This window comes from Geotrypetes seraphini, chromosome 2 (genome assembly GCF_902459505.1).
Source record: "Geotrypetes seraphini chromosome 2, aGeoSer1.1, whole genome shotgun sequence".
Lineage (NCBI taxonomy): Eukaryota > Metazoa > Chordata > Amphibia > Gymnophiona > Dermophiidae > Geotrypetes > Geotrypetes seraphini.
This window is the reverse complement of record NC_047085.1, coordinates 521,445,699-521,467,749: the sequence shown is the minus strand read 5'-3', so window position 1 is coordinate 521,467,749 and position 22,051 is coordinate 521,445,699. Positions and strand designations below refer to the sequence as shown.

General features: G+C 45.7%; 1 protein-coding gene across 1 annotated transcript in view; it reads right to left on the bottom strand.

Annotated features, from left to right (window-relative positions):
• LOC117354705 (zinc finger protein 271-like) overlaps positions 1 to 18,644 on the bottom strand; it is a 69,025-nt gene extending 50,381 nt beyond the window's left edge. Inside the window, exons 1-5 of the mRNA XM_033932597.1 lie at positions 18,559 to 18,644; positions 8,215 to 8,341; positions 6,962 to 7,072; positions 2,651 to 2,767; positions 430 to 1,488 (exon numbers count right to left, since the gene is read on the bottom strand). Coding sequence (XP_033788488.1) covers positions 430 to 1,488; positions 2,651 to 2,767; positions 6,962 to 7,072; positions 8,215 to 8,341; positions 18,559 to 18,636 — 1,492 coding nt within the window. The 5' untranslated portion in view covers positions 18,637 to 18,644. The remainder of the gene's footprint in view (positions 1 to 429; positions 1,489 to 2,650; positions 2,768 to 6,961; positions 7,073 to 8,214; positions 8,342 to 18,558) is intronic.
• Between the last annotated feature and the right edge of the window lie 3,407 nt (positions 18,645 to 22,051).

Genomic DNA, 22,051 nt, shown 5'->3' with positions numbered 1-22,051 from the left:
GTCTTGAAGAGGCGAGTCTAAATTTCCAAAGCTGTACGAACAGCAGCGATTCCCAGCTGATTAACGGCATGCATCTTACGCCTTGATGTTAATACGCTCCTCTTCTATAAAGACTTTATCTTTTCTCTCCCTGATTTATGTTTCAGTTTTAGCTCCTTTCTCCACTCCGAGATATTTTGTTCCTCGAACTCAAAGGCTACCCGTCAGTCTTGCCACTGTGGATTTTTTGGTGCGTTTTCAGATACGACGAAGCAGTGAAGCTGGCATTACACTCCGAACACGGAAAAGGATCCTTCCTGCTGTGGATTACGCTGTGCCTTTGCAGGTCCGACGACCAACTGAAGCGTTTATTACACTCAGCACAAGTGTAAGGTTTCGTTCCACTGTGGATCACTTGATGCCTTTTCAAATGTGCTCGCTGAAGGTAACTTTTACCACACTCGGCACATGTAAAAGGTTTCTTCCCGCTGTGGATTATGTTGTGCCTTTGCAGGTCTGTTGCCCAATTGAAACTTTTATTGCACTCAGTACATTTAAAAGGTTTCTTTCCACTGTGGAACCTTTGATGAATTTTCAGATATGATAACCGAGTAAAACTTTTATTACACTCAGTGCACATAGGTTTCTTTTCACTGTGGATTATTTGGTGCATTTTCAGCTGTGAGGACCAAATAAAATCTTTACCACATTCAGTACATATAAATTGTTTCTTGCCACTGTGAATCATTTCATGCCGTTTCAGCTGCGAGGGCCAATTGAAAGTTTTACCACACTCTGAACACGTGAAAGGTTTGTTTGTACTATGGATCATCTGATGCCTTTTCAGCTGTGAGGACCACGTGAAACGCTTACCACACTCGGTGCACGTCAAAGGTTTCTCTCCGCTGTGGCATATTTGGTGCATTTTCAGGCTTGATGACCGAGTGAAACTTTTACTACACTCGGAACATGGAAATGGTTTCTTTCCACTCGGTATCACGTCGCCAGGATGGGCTCTTTGGTTTGGAATTAACGATTCATTAGGACAGAAACCTTTGTTACATTCAGTATATGGAAATGGTTTCAATTCATCAGGAATTCTCTGATGTGATTTCAGATTTACCTTCTGTTGTAAACCCTTTTCACATTGCGAGCATGAAGTGAGTGTTGCTGTAGTGAAGATTACTCCACAGTTGATACACGAGGATCCGTTTCCTTTCCTTTCTTTTGGATCACTCTCGCTACCTTGGAAGGGTCTCTCTGCTTTCAAGTGTATCTGGTGCTCCCTGTCACTTCTCTCACACTTGGTCACACCATCTGGTGAGTCTCCTGCAGGGTCGCTTTGGTCCTTCTCTGATTCCTGCTGATGATTCCTTCTATTTCTCCTCTCAGTCCCCTGAGAAATATTCCCACAGACGTTTCCTGATTGTCCTGGGATTGGGTCCCTTCCCACTGGAGCTTCCTCTTGATTTGGCTCTTGCTTCAGCTCCTGTATAGCCTCATTATCTGCTGGATATGAAAAGAAGCTATTAATCGTGTATCACTTCTATGGAAAACTACAGTACTATTGATCAAGGAACAGAATTTTCTGGGAGGAAAACTAAGATGCCTTCAGAGACGCCAAAATTATGCATAAGTCCACCTCGCTCCATTCTATTAGGCTGTGACTAAGTGTTATAGTGCCTGACTGTGTGGGGGTGTAACTGTGGGAGGAGCATTGGTGGGCAGTGGGAGTGTCTCCATCTTAACTGTGGGAGGAGCATTGGTGGGCAGTGGGAGGGTCTCCAGTTTAACTGTGGGAGGAGCATTGGTGGGCAGTGGGAGGGTCTCCAGTTTAACTGTGGGAGGAGCATTGGTGGGCAGTGGGAGTGTCTCCATCTTAACTGTGGGAGGAGCATTGGTGGACAGTGGGAGGGTCTCCAGTTTAACTGTGGGAGGAGCATTGGTGGGCAGTGGGAGTGTCTCCATCTTAACTGTGGGAGGAGCATTGGTGGACAGTGGGAGGGTCTCCAGTTTAACTGTGGGAGGAGCATTGGTGGGCAGTGGGAGTGTCTCCATCTTAACTGTGGGAGGAGCATTGATGGACAGTGGGAGGGTCTCCAGTTTAACTGTGGGAGGAGCATTGGTGGGCAGTGGGAGTGTCTCCAGCTTAACTGTGGGAGGAGCATTGGTGGGCAGTGGGAGTGTCTCCAGTTTAACTGTGGGAGGAGCATTGGTGGGCAGTGGGAGGGTCTCCAGTTTAACTGTGGGAGGAGCATTGGTGTGCAGTGAAGGATCTCCATCTTAACTGTGGGAGGAGCATTGGTGTGCAGTGGGAGGGTCTCCAGCTGATGTATAAGGGAGTGTAACAGTGGGTGGAGCATAAGAAGGGAACGGGAGTCTTGCAAATTTCACAATCCTCTTGTGATTTAAGAACGTTGTGTCATCAGCAAATTTAATTATCTCACTCGTTAGTCCCATCTCTAGGTGATTGAAAAATATGTTGAAAAGCAGTGATCCCTGGGGAAACCCCACTCTTTACCCTTCTCCAGTGAAATGAGAATTAAGCAGCTGATTCTTTCTGTTTGCTAGAACATTTGCAAGTACATCCTCTTAGTCCGTACGGTATTTATTACGCACCTGTATTTTATCAGGGCTCTGTATAGCTCACTTGTACAGGATTATTGCTCACCTCTGTCTGAGCGACTAACTTCTCTCTCTCTCGTCTCCTGGGGATCCCAGACGTGAGGCTCTTCCTCTCGCTTAATCCTTGATAAACTATCAGGACTGATCCTTTCATAGGCTGTTTCTAGGAATAAAAAAAACAGACAGTAAAAGCGCACAGTGGAGTTATTACAGCCACACATCATAACGTAGAGGGATCTGGGGGTTATTTTGCAATTGTTTGAAACTGACCCAATATATTCTCAACAAGCTGCCAAATTATGAAGCCTGTTAATATTAAGAACTGGACTCTGGGAAGACTAGGGATTGATAAAGCCTTTAGCTCCCTTTCCCACATAATCAGATCAGTTTTCTCTACCATTCTCCCAGGAGTGCTCAGATCGGTTTACATGAGTTCATTCAGGTACTCGAGCAACATCAGAGGGAAGACTTCCAGATGAAGCCCAGGACGTGCGAGGAGCCGCTGCTCATGGCTTTGATCACTGCAGCACTGAGGAAGAGGGAGCCAGCCCGAAGATAACGCCACGGGGCAGGCCTGAAGGCAAGGCACAGCAGGGAGGGAGGGAGACAACAACGGCAGGGGGAATGATTTTATTTTTTTATTCAGGGATTGATTTGTCTGTTCAGGAAGAAATGCATTTGTTTCTTTTCCTCTGGGGTTGTACTGCTTGCAGAGTCTTGCATCTTAGCGTTTGTTTGTGAATATTAGTACTTTGAGTTTTTGTTCCTGCATTTGCATGGGGTTATCTGTTTTCTGGTAGGAATGAATGTTGAAAAGCAAACAGTATGCTTTGTGTATTTTAATTTTGTGGTTAACCATTATGTGTTGTTAATACGATTATATTGTGTGTATATATGAAAAATGAATGGAAAAAATGGTGTTACAATTAGTACTATGATGGAGGCGGGGTCTAGGGCGGAGATGGGCGGGGTCTGGCCCACGACTTAGCCCAGTGTTCTTCAACTGCCGGTCCGCAAAATAATTCTTTTATTTCCGCCGGGCCATAGGTGTCACAAGGTTGAAGAACACTGGCCCAGAAGTAGAGGTAGGTTATAGGGTTATACAGAAACCACTTCACAGGTCACGGACCTGATGGGCCACCGCTGGGCGCGATGGACCTCTGGTCTGACCCAGTGGAGGCAACTTCCTATGTTCTTATGTTATGTTCTTAGGGCATTACAGGTAATAAGGTTCCCTAGCCTCTGCACTTGAAAACAGCAAAAGCTTAAATTTAAATTTAAAAATTAAGAAGCACCCTCAGTGGGAGTTTGGCAGCTCAGCAGAGCCGGCAATCACAGAGCAGGTAATGCTACTCCCGCCAGCCACGGACCAGCGTTTAGGTGTGCCTGTGTGCTTAATAAGTGCAAACAAGTGCCAAATAAATACAAATATGAAATTTAACTGTCCCTGTAATGCCCCAAATGCTTGAGCCCGCTGATCCAAGAAGAAGAAATGTAAATCTCAATCACGGTACTTAGCTGAATATGCAGTCCTGTAATCACAGGGTCAGACCAGTGGTCCATCGTGCCCAGCACTCCGCTCCTGCGGCGGCCCTCAGCTCAAAGACCAGTGTCCTAACCGAGCCCATACGTTCTGGTTCAGCAGGAACTCGTCTAACTTTCTCTTGAATCCCTGGAGGGTGTTTTCCCCTATAACAGACTCTGGAAGAGCGTTCCAGTTTCCCACCACTCTCTGGGTGAAGAAGAACTTCCTTATGTTCGTACGGAATCTATCCCCTTTTAAGTTTAGAGAGTGCCCTCTCGTTCTCTCTACCTTGGAGAGGGTGAACAACTTGTCTTTATCTACTAAGTCTATTCCCTTCAGTACCTTGAACGTTTCGATCATGTCCCCTCTCAATCTCCTCTGCTCGAAGGAGAAGAGGCCCAGTTTCTCCAATCGCTCACTGTATGGCAACTCCTCCAGTCTCTTAACCATTTTTGTCGCTCTTCTCTGGACCATTTCGAGTAGTACCGTGTCCTTCTTCATGTACGGTGACCAGTGTTGGCGAGTAAATCAGTCTAAGAGCTGTATTTTGGACTGCTTGTAATTGTTTTAGCATGTTGGTTGGGCATGACAGGTATAGGATGTTACAGTAGTCCAGGAGTCCTAGGAATAGCGCTTGTACCAAGAGTTTGAATTGTTCATTGTTGAAGTATTTTTGGATTTGCCTTAGGTTGCGCATGGTTGCGAATGCCTTCTGAACCATTTTGCTGCTTTGAAGTTGAATGGTGCAGCCTTCGTCTATCATTATTCCCAGCAGTTTTAGGTTTGGTGGCCATTATCTGCTGAGACTGGAGTCGGTACAGAGAATGGCCACCCGGATGGTCTCGGGACTCAAGGATCTCCCGTACGAGGAAGGGCTGGATAAGTTGCAGCTGTACTCACTCGAGGAACGCAGAGAGAGGGGTGACATGATCGAGACATTCAAGTATCTCACGGGCCGCATCGAGGTGGAAGAAGATATCTTCTTTTTCAAGGGTCCCTCGGCAACAAGGGGGCATCCGTGGAAAATCAGGGGCGGGAAACTGCACGGGGACACCAGAAAATTCTTTTTCATTGAAAGGGTGGTTAATCGCTGGAATTGTCTTCCACTTCAGGTGATTGAGGCCAGCAGCGTGCCTGATTTTAAGGCCAAATGTGATCGACACGTGGGATCTATTCACAGAGAAAGGTAGGGGAGGGTCATTGGGGTGGGCAGACTAGATGGGCAGTGGCCCTTATCTGCCGTCTATTTCTATGTTTCTATGTTAAGTGAATAGTTAAGCTCTGGAACGTGTTGCCAGAGGTTGTGGTAAGAGCAGATAGCGTAGCTGGTTTTAAGAAAGGTTTGGACAAGTTCCTGGAGGAAAAGTCCATAGTCTGTTATTGAGACATGGGGGAAGTCAGTGCTTGCCCTGGATCGGAAGCATGGAATATTGCTCCTTCTTGGGTTTTGGCCAGGTACTAGGGACCTGGATTGGCCACCCTGAGGACGGGCTACTGGGCTTGATGGACCACTGGTCTGACCCAGTAAGGCTGTTCTTATGTATTATATTTTCATTAATCACGTTTTAAATTTTTATCGTGTTCATATATACATTATTCTACGATGTCTATTGTCTTTTAAAAATGTGTAAAAAAACTTGTGTATATGGTGTACTTTTTTCCCTTTTCTTCAAAGTGATTTGTCCCAAATGCAGTAAAACTCTAAAATAAAATAAAGGGGTCCTTTTAAAAGGCAAGATAGCCATTTTAGAGCGCGCTAAACGCAAATGCATGCAAACGCGTCCATTATATCCTATGCGCGCGCTAAATCGGCTGCCACGCCTTAGTAAAAGGAGAAAATAAAGAAACCCATATTGAACTATTAATCTGGTGCATATCTATTTGATTCTGCCATCCAGTCCATTTTTAGTTTAGAGTTCTGAAGGCAGCTTCACTTTGGTTGGGTGGCGTGGTTTTCTGAGGTAACTGCAGCAGCATTATATATTAAACGTGCTTATACCAGGTTCCACTAGTTTCCTATAACACCCGGGCATTCTGGTGCCATTATAGGCTCCTAAAATGGTTGGTGGTCTTCATCGCAAGACCTAAAGATCTCAACCTGTATCCTTTGTAGGAAAGGTGGGAGAGGGGCGCTATGATAAGAGACATGGCGTAAGTGCACGAGGCGAGGCTCTTTCAATTGAAAGGAAGCTCTGGAATGAGGGGGGGGCATAGGATGAAAACATTCAAGGTACTGAAGGGGATAGACTTAGTGGATAAGGACAGGTTGTTCACCCTCTCTAAAGTTGAAAGGGGATCGATTCCGCACGCACGTAAGGAAGTTCTTCTTCATCCAGAGAGTGGTAGAAAATTGGAACGCTCTTGCGGAGGCTGTCATACGGGAAAACACCCTCCAGGGATTCAAGACAAAGTTGGACAAGTTCCTGCTGAACAAGAATGTGAACTGGTAGGGCTAATCTCAGTTAGGGCGCTGGTCTTTGACCAGAGGGCCGCCGTGTGAGCAGACTGCTGGGAGCGGTCTGACCCAGCAGCGGAAATTCTTATGTTCTTATGAATGCTCGGAACAGCCTTCCAGTCGAGACGAAAAGTGGATCTAAATTCAAGAAAGCTTGGAATAAGGACGTTGGGTCTCTACGGGAGAGGAGTTGGCATGGTCAGGTAGACTCGATAGGCCTTATGGTCTTTGTCTGCCTTCATTTTTCTCGGTTTCCATGTTTATAGAAGTTAAGTCTCCCAGATCTGCAAGTTCAGCTTTCTTGAGAGAGATTCAAAGGAGGAATTGGGATTCCTAATGCACTTTTGTTCTGTGATACCTCCAGTCTTATCACTCACCTGTATCTGAGCGAGTAACTGCTCTCTTTTTTGTCTCCTGGGCATCCCAGACACGTGTCTCTTCCTCTTGTTTAATATTTGATAATACATCAAGATTGATCCATTCAGAGCCTGTTTTCAGGAATAAAAAATAATCTTAGTTGTGTTTTCCTTATATTCACAGAAAAAAATAGAAACATAGAAACATGACAGCAGATAAAGGCCATATGGCCCGTCCAGTCTGCCCATCCGCAGTAACCATTATCTATTTCTCTCTCTGAGAGATCCCACATGCCTAATAGAAACATAGAAACATGACAGCAGATAAAGGCCATATGGCCCGTCCAGTCTGCCCATCCGCAGTAACCATTATCTCTTTCTCTCTCTGAGAGATCCCACATGCCTAATAGAAACATAGAAACATGAAGGCAGATAAAGGCCAAATGGCCCGTCCAGTCTGCCCATCCGCAGTAACCATTATCTCTTTCTCTCTCTGAGAGATCCCACATGCCTAATAGAAACATAGAAACATGACAGCAGATAAAGGCCATATGGCCCATCCAGTCTGCCCATCCGCAGTAACCATTATCTCTTTCTCTCTCTGAGAGATCCCCCATGCCTATCCCAGGCCCTCTTGACAGCAGTAGTTCTTAAAGGACAGGCATTTGAAGGAATAAGAATAGCTATAGTGGGTCAGACCAAAGGTCCATCTGGCCAGTCCAAGTCACAAGTACCTGGCAAGAAACCCAAAGAGTAGCAAGATTTCCTGCCACCCATCATAATGCAGAAGGATCTGGGGGTTATTACACATCATTTCAAGGACTCTGGAAGTTGAACAATAGGAGGAAATATTTTTTCACTCAAATAGTTAAGCTCTGGAACGTGTTGCCAGAGGATGTGGTGAGAGCGGTTAACGTAGCTGGCTTTAGAAAAAGGTTTGGACAAATTTCTGGAGGAAAAGTCCATAGCCTGCTGTTGAGAGAGACACGGGGGAAGCACTTTTGCCCTGGATCGGTGGCATGGAATGCTGCTACTCTTTGGGTTTTGGCCACCGTGAAGATGGGATGCAGGGCTAGATGCACCATTGGTCTGACCCAGCACAGCCCTTCTTAGGTTTAAGAACTGGAGGAAATCTCTCTGATCTGAAGAGTTGGAAACTGGTAGGGTCCAAAGTCCTGATGACACCTGGAAGTTTCAGGAGTGGAGGAGGCACAGAAAAGGTCTCAAATTGCTTTTAATAACTGCAAAGAAAATACAGAGAAAAGCGTTCTTACTTAGGGAGATCAGGGTCTGATAATTCTCCTTCATCACCTCCCGGTGAAGCTCCTTCTGCCCTTCATCTAAATACTCCCACTCCTCCTGGGAGAAGGCGACGGTGATGTCCTCAAACGTAACCCGCATCTGAAACACAAAAGGATTAGGTTTCAACGAGATTGATTCCCCTACCATTTGGGAGAGGTGGGTACCTTTTGCAAACATCAAATGCCAAGTTCCATGTGTAAATCAACATACCGGCATAACCAACGATAACATGGAAATGGCAGCACGAAGACATGTTCTGGGTGTGGTTTGTATTTACCGCATACAAATAGGGAGAGGCAGACTTAGATGGTGACATAGTAGATGGAGGGATGGAGATCTGATAAGTTCTGATCCAGGGCATCAGAACACAGGCAGAGTGAGCACACAGGCGGTTCTGAGCGCAGGCCAGGTCGGCACACCGACCTAGGCCCTGTGTGCGGATCTGGGCCTGTGTGTGGATCCAGGCCTGGGTTTGGTTCTGAGGCCGTTTCTCATTTCCTCTCCCTCTCCCTCCTGCCATGTATACATTCTAAGCAAGGACAAGGGTTGCACCTTGAGCAGAAGGCTGAGGCATTCCCCCCTCCCTTGCCACATATTAACCTGACATACATTTACCCTTTTTCTCTTATCTTGTTTAAGCATCTCTTATATGGGCAACAAACAGACTTTGCCTGAGCAAGGCTAATCAAGAGAGCTTAAGGAGCAGGCATTATAACCTTTGGACTGTCACATGCCATAGTAAGATTTGAGACATATCAGAAAGGTACACATTGAAAATCACTTTATTATAACTGTTATTATGTATTCATATGTCACGTGAGATAGTAGCTTTGAGACACATATGATATAGATAAACAATGGTTTAATCCTCACTGTAAATGCATTATGAAATTATAACCTTGTAGAGCATTAACTAAGTAATTAATGGAGATATGATTCTCAATAAAAAGAGGGAGAGACCATTCATTTGGAGCGCCTCCTCTCGACTCTAAGACTGAGTGTGTGTGTTTACTTTGTGGCATTCCTACAAGTAGATGACGGCAGATAAAGACCCGAGTGGTCCATCCAGTCTGCCCAACCATACATGCTCCAGAAATTAATTATTTAGTTTAAATGGTCCTTTTTCTTAGCTATTTCTGGGCCAGAAACCCAGAGCCCTACCTGGTAGTGTGCTTAGGTTGCGTCTACTGGAGTCTCCATCAAAGCTCACTCCAGCCCATCTTAACCATCCCAGCCATCGAAACCCTCCTCAGCCCGTCCTCCACTGAATGCCCATATAGGGGACAGAGGCCGCAAAAGCCTGCCCAGTACTGGCCTTAGTTCCTTCAATATATACCCATTATTTTCTTATTAGAGATCCTCTGTGTTCATCCACTCTTGTTTGAACTCTGTCACCGTTTTCTTCTCCACCACCTCCCTCGGAAGCGCATCCACGCATCCACCACCCCCTCCGTAAAGAAGAATTTCCTAACGTTACTCTTGAATCTACCACCCCTCAACTTCAATTTATGCCCTCTGGTTTTACCATGTTCCTTTCTCTGGCCATATACAGACACAGACCACGTAAGTCTGCCCAGTACTGGCCTTAATGTTTTCTGATTCGAGATCCTCTGTGTTCATCCCATGCTTGTTTGAACTCCATTTTCCTCTCCACCACCTCCCTCGGGAGTAGGGTTATCAGATCTTCCAAATGGAAAATCTGGAGCCATGGTCCCGCCCCAATCTCCCCAGGCCACGCCCCCTCAACCTGCACAAGCAACGAGCGATGTCGGGCAGCATTCGCACAGGCGCTGGCATGATGTCACTGCGTTGCATGTTTCAAGCAAGTAAACAGTAGTCTTGGTTAGGTAATTACGTCAATGGAGCCAGGTTGACCTATGGGGCATTTCGGAAAGAAATTAAGACTGCATTGTTCGACAGATCTATTTCCTAAACAGAAGTCATACTAAATTCAATAATTTTATTCTCACTATTCTTGAGAAATATGTTGTACTTTTGCTATTTGTATTTCGCCGATTGTCCAGCTCTCTTCAGTGTATACCGCCTAGAAATTGTCTGATTGTGGCGATATAGAAGATTAAAGTTATGTTATGTTATAATATTATTGTTGCTGTCACAGAGACGTGGCTCACTGATTCCTGTGGATGGGATGCAAATAATCTTTTTAGGAAGGGCAGAGGTGGTCGAAAAAGCAGAGAAGTAGCTCTCTATGTAAAGACCGATATCCAAGCGACTGAAATGCAGGGGATGTGGGGAGAGGAAGAAGCGATACGGACCACTCCGAAAAGAGAAGCTGGAACTTCGATCTACAGACCTCCGACTCAAGCGCAGCAAATTGCTGTCCAAAACTTGGAAAAGAGAGGGAAGGTGCCGTTGTCAAAAAGGGTCAATCGTTTTCTTTTTTTATTCCTTCTAGGGAGTTCTCTCTCGTCTACCCACTTTTTGTAAAGGACCGAAGACATATTTATTTCAGAAATTTACTAATGGCCCTTCTTTTCAAATAATCAATCAGGTGCAATTCTGGGTAAGAGCGAACAAGAAAAGGACCTGGGTGTACTGATAGATAGGACCCTGAAGCCATCGACACAATGCACGGCAGCGGCAAAGAAAGCAAATAGAATGTTAGGCATGATAAAGAAAGGAATCGCGAGTAGATCGAAAAAAGTCATAATGCCGCTTTATAGGGCAATGGTCAGACCACACTTGGAATACTGCGTCCAACATGGGTCTCCCAACCTAAAGAAGGATATAAAACTGCTGGAGAGGGTGTAGAGACGAGCAACAAAGCTAATAAAAGGTATGGAGAACTTGGAATATGAGGAACGACTTAAGAGACTGGGATTGTTCTCCCTTGAGAAGAGGAGACTGCGAGGGGATATGATCGAGACGTTCAAAATACTGAAAGGAATTGACAAAATAGAGCAGGAAAAAAAAATATTTACAATGTCCAACATGACACGGACAAGAGGACTGAAGCTAAGGGGGGACAAGTCCAGGACAAATATCAGGAAGTTCTGCTTCACTCAATGGACATCTGGAACGCTCTGCCAGAGGAGGTTATTGAGGAATCCACCATTCTAGGATTTAAAAGCAAACTAGATGCACATCTCCTTACGAGAGGCATAGAGGGATATGGGTGACTAAAATTACGTCAGGTGTACACCTGGCTGGGCCTCCGCGTGTGCGGATTGCCGGACTTGATGGACCGTTCTTATGTTCTTATAAAAGATAAAATTCTGGTTCAGTTCAGCTATGGTCCCTTTCATCATAAAAACAGCCTCCGATCAGTGTGATTTCTCGTTCAATATGCTATTCTTGCTTTCTAGAAGGACTAGCACATGATCTCTGTGGTTGGCGTAGAACTATGGAATGCCTTGCCTGGTAAGCTGTGGTTTTGTATGGGGAGGATGAATTTGAAGAAAAGGCTGAAAACTCAATTATGCTAAGATATATTTCAGTTGATCATCACCTTTTAGGATTTTTCTGACATCAATGTATGATTTAAAGCTTGTTTGTACTTCTGAATTGATTGAATTTGCGCTCTAACCCTATTATAACAGGGACAATTAACGATGTTGCCTTGACATGTCTACGTTATATGTGATAATTGGAGGGAAACAAGATTTTATGTATGTGATATGGAAACTGCATAGTTGCATGCGGGATAGAAATTTTATCATAAATGTGTTATTGAAAGTTTTGAGCGGGGAGTGCAGGACAGAAAGAAAATCAGCAAGAAAACTGGAAAGTTCATGACTCCATCATAACAAAGTGGACAATGGGAGGGAAGGACCCACACAGTCCATTCAGCCTGGCCAGCAAGATAAATTCAGAACACACAGTATGATGCAATGTAACATGTGCCTACCTCATCTTGGTCTCTCTTTGCAATTTTGGGGCACAGAGCCATAGTCCCCCAACTCCTACAGCTGCTGCTGGCTGCTCCCCTTGGCAACTGCCCTGATCATGACCTCCTATAAGAAAGATGCAGCACAGGGAGTCCAAAACTCCAAGGAGACATTGTGAGGGCTCTCCCAAGAGTGCGTGCGACTGGTTGCCCGTGCGCTTAAAATTTTAAGTCTTAAATATAAGACGTAGCACTCAGGTGAACCCAGTGGTGGAGTAAGGGAGGGACGGCCCCTGTGCTCCTCTCCACTCCTTCCCTCCCCCGCTATTACACATGCATGCCCCTTCCCTCCCATCATATCTTTTTAATGTTCCCGGCGTGAGCAGAAACCCCAACCTGTTGCTCGCACCAGCATCGGCTCTTCCTCCGACATCACTTCCTGGACCAGCGCCGAGGAAGAGCAAGCAGCAGGCTGTGGGTTTATGCTCACGCCGGGAACGTTCTAGAGGTTCAGGGAAAGGGAAGGGGAACGAGCGTGCAGCAGGAGGGGTGCCTCTCGCCCTCACTACACCACTGGGTGAACCCTCCTGTCTTTCGGCCCTAATCATTCCTTCCACTCCCTCACGATCACTTGATGCAAATCATCCGATACCCCCCCCTGGCCCCCAAAAAGGCCCGCTATGGCTGTGCTAGAAATTCTGCCTTCTTTTTCGTTGCACCCAAACAATGGAACGACCTAATTCCATTCTTTCTCCTCTAATTCCACTATCTTGGAATTCTACGAGACCTGACACTACCAGATCCACCTAAACTTAAACTATCTTTCCCTCGCCAAAAAGGCATCATCTATGCAGGAAAATGAGGGAAATCTCTTTTCTTCAAAATCACTGAGCTTTGGAATAACCTTCCTGTCCTGCTGCGGAATCTGGGCTCCTTCCAATTATTCCGAAAGCATCTGAAAACTTGGCTATTCTCAAAAATGTACATCTTGCTACCCTCTTTATAATCACTAATTCTTATTGTGTTTTTCCTTCCTTATATTAAAGTTCCTGTAACCCAGGGGTCTCAAAGTCCCTCCTTGGTTAATGGAAGTCGCTCGAAGGAAGGAAAGGTGACTAGTGGAGTCCCTCAGGGTTCGGTGCTGGGGCCAATCCAATATGTATGTAAGTGACATTGCTGAAGGGTTAGAAGGAAAAGTGTGCCTTTTTGCAGATGATACCAAGATTTGTAACAGAGTAGACACCGAAGAGGGAGTGGAAAATATGAAAAAGGATCTGCAAAAGTTAGAGGAATGGTCTAATGCCTGGCAACTAAAATTCAATGCAAAGAAATGCAGAGTAATGCATTTGGGGATTAATAATAGGAAGGAACCGTATATGCTGGGAGAAGCTGATATGCACAGACGGGGAGAGGGACCTTGGGGTGATAGTGTCCGAAGATCTAAAGGCGAAAAAACAGTGTGACAAGGCAGTGGCTGCTGCCAGAAGGATTCTGGGCTGTATAAAGAGAGGCGTAGTCAGTAGAAGGAAGAAGGTGTTGATGCCCCTGTACAGGTCATTGGTGAGGCCCCACTTGGAGTATTGTGTTCAGTTTTGGAGACCGTATCTGGCAAAAGACGTAAGAAGACTTGAGGTGGTCCAGAGGAGGGCGACGAAAATGATAGGAGGCTTGCGCCAGAAGACGTATGAGGAGAGACTGGAAGCCCTGAATATGTATACCCTAGAGGAAAGGAGAGACAGGGGAGATATGATTCAGATGTTCAAATACTTGAAGGGTATTAACGTAGAACAAAATCTTTTCCAGAGAAAGGAAAATGGTAAAACCAGAGGACATAATTTGAGGTTGAGGGGTGGTAGATTCAGGGGCAATGTTAGGAAATTCTACTTTACGGAGAGGGTGGTGGATGCCTGGAATGCGCTCCCGAGAGAGGTGGTGGAGAGTAAAACTGTGACTGAGTTCAAAGAAGCGTGGGATGAACACAGAAGATTTAGAATCAGAAAATAATATTAAAGATTGAACTAGGCCAGTTACTGGGCAGACTTGTACGGTCTGTGTCTGTGCATGGCCGTTTGGAGGAGGATGGGCAGGGGAGGGCTTCAATGGCTGGGAGGGTGTAGATGGGCTGGAGTAAGTCTTAACAGAGATTTCGGCAGTTGGAACCCAAGCACAGTACCGGGTAAAGCTTTGGATTCTCGCCCAGAAATAGCTAAGAAGAAAAAAAAATAAATAAAAAATTTAAATTGAATCAGGTTGGGCAGACTGGATGGACCATTCGGGTCTTTATCTGCCGTCATCTACTATGTTACTATGTTACTATGTTTTTTGAGGGCCGCAATCTGGTTGGGTTTTCAGGATTTCCCCAATGAATATGCATGAGATCTACAGTATGTGCATGCACTGCTTTCAATGCATATTCATTGGGGAAATCCTGAAAACCCGATTGGATTGCAGCCCTCAAGGAGGGACTTTGAGATCCCTGTTGTAACCCATGCCGAGCTCCATCTCTATGGAGAGGATGCGGTATATAAAATTAAAGTTTTGTTTCGTTTTGACCTTTCCCCGTACATTTGTCTGAAACCCACCTTTGCCAAATTCAAGCCTATGTTACAAAGTCACCTTTTCGGTAAAGCGTCTGACACTCCATCCACCGGCCTTTTTTTCAATTTTTTATTTATCATATTTTCAAAATAAACAGCACTTACATGCATCAGGAAACAGAATTCAATTGCTCTCATAGTTTAACAAAAAAAAAAAAGAACATTTTTTTCAGAATATTCTGATTCAAAATTAAAGAATGGATTCCCTATAAGTCCACAATAGAGTGAGAGGAAATTTTAGGAAAAGAGGCATGAATGAAGCATAATCAGGGGACCTAGACCAGAGGTAGGTAAATCCGGTCCTCGAGAGCCAGAGCCAGGTCAGGTTTTCAGGATCTCCACAAGATAGATTTGCATCTCAAGGAGGCAGTGCATGCAAATCCATCTCCTACATATTCATGATGGAGATCCTGAAAACCTGACCTGGCTCCGGCTCTCGAGGACCGGAATTGCCTAACCCTGACCTAGAGCAACATCAATTATAACTTCCCTTTTACTAAGCTGCGCTAACGGGTTTTTAAGCGCATGCGCTAGAAGCTAACGCCTCCATTGAGCTGGCGTTAGTTTTTCCATGTAGCACGGGGGTTAGCGTGCGTGCTAAAAACGCTACCGCAGCTTAGTAAAAGAAGCCCTAAGTGTTTACACATCTCCCTCATTATTCGCGGGGGACAGGGGCAGAGCCGGACCGCGAATAGGGAAATACCGCGAATATCCGGCTCTGACCCAGCCTCGCCTTCCCCCGGCATCCCGGCCTTATCTGGTGGTCTAGCGGGCTTTCGGGGCAGGAGCGATCTTCCTTCCTACGCTCCTGCCCCGTGCAGACTGCCGGGAATTCCCATAGTCTCTCGAGACTACGACAGGAACTCCCCACAGCCATTTCCTATTGGCGATCTGCACGGGGCAGGAGCGTAGGAAGATCGCTCCTGCCCCGAAAGCCCGCTAGACCACCAGGTAAGGCCGGGATGCCGGGGGGAAGGCAAAAATACGGGTTTGTTTTTTTTCGATCCTCCCCCCCCAAAAAATCGCGATTATGTGAAATCGCGAGTGCGGGAACCGCGAATGGGGAGGGGGAAGTGTACATCCAACTCCCTCACATCCTCCCTGGGGACTGTTACTACACGTTTTGTTTTTCAATCCCTTTCCTGCTTTTTTACCCCTGAGAACACGCACACTTTTAATGTATTTTATCTCTGGTTAGCACCAGGGTTTGTTCTTACCTATTTTAGGATAAATAGTCTGTATTGTGCACATCCTACCTAAGTTTCAGAAAATTAGTAAAAACAAACTTGTTTAACCCTTTCAGGACCAAGGGACATATTTGTCCCATAACTTTAAAATCCTATAAATTTTGATTGAGATAGTCTACAGTTCTAAATTTGATATGTACGGATTCCATATGATACTGCCTTTATGTAAACAAATTGGTTCCGACATTCATTCATTAGCGTCGTTGCCAGATTGACGAGAAGATTCACTTGCCACACTGTCCATAAGCCAGAAGTGTGATTTTTTTAAAAAAAAATAATGATATTTCACAAAAAAAATCAATTTTTTGGCACCTGCAAGCCCTTTTTACCATAAAAATGTCGTCAAAACCACAAAAATTGGCCTACGATCCTTATGGTCCTGAAAGGGTTAACCGATTTGTAACCTAAGACCTCTTAGGCCTCATCTCTTCAACTCTAACCCAAGATCTCTCATGCCTTACCTCTGTATCCTGCTCACCTGAATTTTGAACACAGAAGATTTTGAACACAGAAGATTTAGAATCAGAAAATAATATTAAAGATTGAACTAGGCCAGTTACTGGGCAGACTTGCACGGTCTGTGTCTGTGTATGGCCGTTTGGTGGAGGATGGGCTGGGGAGGGCTTCAATGGCTGGGAGGATGTAGATGGGCTGGAGTAAGTCTTAACAGAGATTTCGGCAGTTGCAACCCAAGCACAGTACCGGGTAAAGCTTTGGATTCTCGCCCAGAAATAGCTAAGAAGAAAAAAAAAAATAAAAAATTTAAATTGAATCAGGTTGGGCAGACTGGATGGACCATTCGGGTCTTTATCTGCCGTCATCTACTATGTTACTACGTTACTATGTTGATGACTTGACATTGTACCTATACTCGCTGATTGTCCAGCTCTTCTTCGCTGTAAACCGCCTCGAACTACTACGGCTTTAGCGTATATAAGAATAAAATTATTATTATTATTTTACTTTGAATAAGTTAGGCTCGCATTTTGTTAGTCAGTATCTTTCTTGAATTGTGTCACTTTCTTTTATAAGACATTGTTATTTGGATCTGTATTTTAATCACTTGAACTAATTACTATTGTGTAAACCGCCAAGAACTGATAGTTTGGCGGTATATGAAAATAAACTATTCTTCTTCTTTCCTGTCAAATCTTATGGCGTTCCTTTCCTATAACATGGGTTTTCTTTATATTGTACACCGCATGGCTCCATTTGCTGGAAAATATGGTTAATAAATAAAGGATAACTTTAAATTATTAGGAGTTCTGATTATTATGATTTACCAGCTTCTTTATTTCTTTTGATTCAACAAAAAGTTGTTATTATATTATCCAAACTAGTTACTGTAAATATCCGAATTCTGATATTCCTATTTTATCGTGATCAGTGTGGATGATCAGAACTATGGCTCCGCAGTCTTCTTTTTATGGTTTTTCTTTGCCAATGTGAAATAGATAAATAAATAGTGGTGCTTTAGTTTACGAGCATAATTCCTTCCAGAAGCATGCTCGTAAACCAAAATACTCGTATATCAAAGCAAGTTTCCCCATAGGAAATAATGGAAACTCGCTTTGATACATTCCCACCCCCCGAGGCCAGCGGCGCTGCTCTATCCCCCCCACGAGAACTGGCATTGCTCCCCCCAAAGGCCCCTCCCCCGCGATCAGGCACCCTCCCAGCCACGATCTGGCACCCCCACACCGCAATCCAGCACCCCCCCCCCCCCAAAATGACCTGAAGTCCCCCAGACCCACCCGAACCCGTTTCTTACTTTCAGCTCAGCCTTGGCACCGGCAACGGCATGTCCTGTGCGTTGGTGCCGGTGCCCGAAAATCGTCCTCCTCTTTTCTGCTGGGCCTTGAGCATCTGCGCACTCAAGGTCTGCGAGTTCATGTTCTCTCCAAGATTCTCGGAGATCTTGGAGAGAATGTGAAGTCGCAGGCCTTGAGCATGCGCAGATGCTTAAGGCCCAGCAGAGAAGAGGAGGCCGATCTTCGGGCACCGGCACCAATACACAGGACATGCTGGTGCCAAAGCCGAGCTGAAAGTAAGAAGTGGGTTCGGGTGGGTCTGGGGGACTTCAGGTCGCAGCGGGGGAGTGCCGGATCGCGGGGCGGGGGGCACTCGTAAATCGAGCCACGCTCGGTTTTCGAGGCGACGATTTTGCGAATGTTTTGCTCGTCTTCCAAAACACTCGCAAACCAGTGCACTCGTAAACCGAGGTACCACTGTATGTGCAATCCATGCACTTGTGCAAATGTCTAGTCTACTCCCCAACTCAGTCCTGAGTTTCGCATCAATAGCTTCTTCGGGAGGAGTCTTTTACTCCTGCTATCAGAGTTGGGTGTCCATATTTTGGCCCCTCTCTAGTCCCCATCTGCTGCGTGCTGGTGCCAGTTAAGGGAAGATCCCACCTCTTGCCTGGGCTGGGCCTGGAGCATCTGCGCATAAAGGATGCATGCTTTCAGCGCTCTCGCCCTCCTCGTCCCTCTCTTTTCAGACTTCACTACAAGCCAGGGTGAGCTTTTGCTGATGGAGCACTGCAAGCTTCCCTACTCTTTCCATCTTGGGCTTCCCACCTGCATAAAACCAATCTATATATAAAGAACATGCAGGTTTCCTTACTGTCCTTGAAAGGTCTGGAAGAAGCATCAGCTCCACCTCTGAGGTGGCTGCACAAAGCCAGGAAAAAGCAGGTAGCATTGCCAAAGCCTGGCTTGAAACGCAAATAGAAAGGCTATTGGAACACCAGAACGAGGCTTGAAATTCACTGTGTGATACTATTGGAGCACCAGAATGAGGCTTGGAACATACAGAGAGATGCTACTGGAAGACCAGAACGAGGCTTGAAATTCGCTATGTATGTTGGAGCCCCAGAATGAAGCTTGGAGTTACACTGAGAAAGGCTATTTGGAGCACCAAAATGAGACTTGGAACACACGAGCTTGAAATTCACTGTGTGATACTATTGGAGCATCAGAATGAGGCTTGGAACGCACAGAGACATGTTACTGGAGGACCAGAACGAGGCTTGAAATTCACTGTGTGATTCTATTGGAGCATCAGAATGAGGTTTGCAGTTACTGCGAAAGGTTATTGGACCACCAGAATTAAGCTACAGGTTATTGGAGCAGTAGAATGAGGCTTGGAATAGACTGAGCGAAGCTGTGAGATAGGAAGGACAGCCAAAACTGCCACTGACAATGTTGTACAGGCTGTCAAAAAGAAACCCCAAACCCCACAGCACAATTTCCCTCAGCCCAATTTGGCTGGAAATTTGCCCACTGTTCCTCAGATGCATGAAGTGAAGCCTAAAATGTATAAGTACTGCTTCCTACCAAGCCATCTTCCACACCTGGGAAAGCGGAACGTCTCACTTAGAAGCCCAGCACAGTTCTGCGTGTCTTTCCTCCCCTCCCGCCTCCACCCACTACTACTAATCACAGTTTCTCACAAGCATTGCAAAGCCGAAGCACACACAGGCTAAGACCCCACCCAATCTCCACCCCAGACCCCGCCCCCATAATAGTACTAATTGTAACACCGTTTTTCCATGCATTCCGGTTCAGGCCCGCGGCTTTGCACACTGCGGCAGTGGGAGCCAGCCAGAAGACAGCACCGGGGGCTGGATTCGGCTGGCGGGCCTTGAGTCCGACACCTGTGCTCTAAGAGATCCCACAAGACTATCCCAGGATTTCTTGAATTCAGACACAGTCTGTCTCCACCACCTCTTCCGGGAGATGTTCCACGCATCTACCACCCCTTCTGTAAAAAAGTATTTCCATAGATTACTCCGGAGCCTATCACCTCTTAACTTCATCCTATGCCCTCTCATTGAGAGTTTCCTTTCAAATGAGCATTTACATAACGTAGGTATTTAAACATCTCTATCATATCTCCCCTCTCCCGCCTGTCCTCTTAAAGTATACAGATTGAGATCTTTAAGCCTTATGACGAAGACCATGCACCATTTTAGTAGCCTTCCTCCTGACGGACTACATCCAGGGACATCAATACCTCCTTTTTCCTATTGACCATACCCCTTCCTATGCACCCTAGCACTGCAGTCAAGAGGTTAAGAAGTAGAGAATGACACAAGGACAAATTTTTCCCCGTACCTGCGAGAATTCATTTTCCCATCCTGTCCCGGTAAGTTCTTTTCCTGTCCCTGCCCCATTCCTGCAAGCTCTGTCGCTCATCTGCACAAGCCTCAAACACTTTAAAATCATAAGCGTTCGAGGCTAGTGCGGTTAAGGCAGAGCTTGCAGGAATGGGGCAGGAACAGCGACGAAACTCACTGGGACATGGAAATTGAGTTCCGACGGGGGATAAATTTGTCCCCGTGCCATGCTCTAATACGAAGTTTCATGATGGAGATGAATTCTTGACACATTCTTCCACATTCCTTTTGTGCGTTTGGATATGATGCTGGTATCAAATAAACTTGAGAGACCGATGATAGTAGCTCAGTTGATGATGTCTCTTTGTATGAGTCCGTGTTTCGGCGAACTCTTCAGGAGAGTTGTTTAAAGACACTTACATTGTTTTTCGTCTACAATTGTTTGTTGAGACCATAGCATCCAACTGGACCCCTGAGCCTTTTGTTTTTATCGTTTTCAAAGACAAGAATGGACATCCGTCAATCTAAATGCTGTACAAGTAAATACCTAGAGATGGACAACAGTTCTGCAATTGGGAACAAAAGAATTCCTATTGCTGAGGTTCCACAACTGCAGTCAGAGGGGGACAATTTATTTCATTTCTTTTATTAATTTGTATACGGTTTACATAATTTGCATACATAGTTTGAAAACAGAAATATCCTCTATAATAAAACCCTAAGCACTTTCTCCTACTAGCTCTCCTACCATCCTGCCCACCTACTTTGGAGCAGTACCAGTCCCTCTTGTACCCTTCCCTTTGTGGTCTTGCATTTCTCTCTCCCTCTCTCCATTAGTCCAGTACCTCTCCTCTGCTTTCCTCCCCCTCTTTTTGGTTTGGTCTCTCTCTTCCCTTCGCTTCATTCCAAGTCTGGCAGATCCCTTCCCCTCTCTCTTCCTCCTCCTCCCTCTGCACAGGCCTGCCTCCCCGCCGCGAAGGCCTGCCCCCCCCCCTCCCGGCAAGCCTGCATGTTCCCCCAGCTTCCCCGCTTTTACCTTATGCTAATACAGCAGTCTGCAGGATCACTGGTGCTATAGCGAACCCTGCAGCTGCCTTCATCCTCAGCGGCATGTTTCTTCTGCCGCGATCCTGACCCTGACGTCAGAGGAAGGGCGGGACCGTAGCAGAGACAGCATGCCGCTGAGGACGACGGCAGCTGCAGGGATTGCTATAGCACCAGCGATCCTGCGGGTTGCCGTATTAGCTTAAGGGAAGCTGGGGAAACATGCAGGCCTTTCCGACTGACCCTCCCCCTCAAGCAGGAGTGGCAGCGGATGGCCAGCAAGAGGCAGCGCTGCCGCTCATGCTTTAGGAAGGCACAGGGGGAAGGGTCGGTCATCGAATCGGGAGGCCTATTTTTTTTTAAAAAAATTGAATCGATTCGAATCGATTCACCTGATTCGAATCGGTGAATCAATATGAATCGTAAATCGGGCAGCACTACTGGAAACTATCCCGTGTCCTTCTTTAGTGTCTATCTCAACCTCGGTCCCTCTACACCAGCATTCGTCAATGCAAGGCTCGAGGGTCAGTGGCTGGGCTCATTCAGACTCTGATTCGTCCCTCTCTCCTTAAAGAATGACACAGAGACAGTTATTTTTCAGGGACGGGGACAGTGACAAATTCTGTCACCATGTTATTATTCTTCTAGAAACAAGCGTTTTCCAGATTCTCAAATTTTGCTTCCAAATTAGTTTATTTAACAATTTATAGTCTGCATAAAACTGTGCAGTTAACATGTTCCTTACATACATATTATCCTGCTCACACACATATGACACAAAACAATAGACAGATGCAAATTTCCCATCCCCCCATCGTAGATGGCATAATACCGACAGAGCGATTATCAAAATCAGGATTTCAACAATAAAACTGCAGTCGAGCTTTCGTTTTCAAGTTTGTAGAGATCTGGAATGAATTTCCCGACTCCAATAGGCTTTTAGGCCAGCTGCAA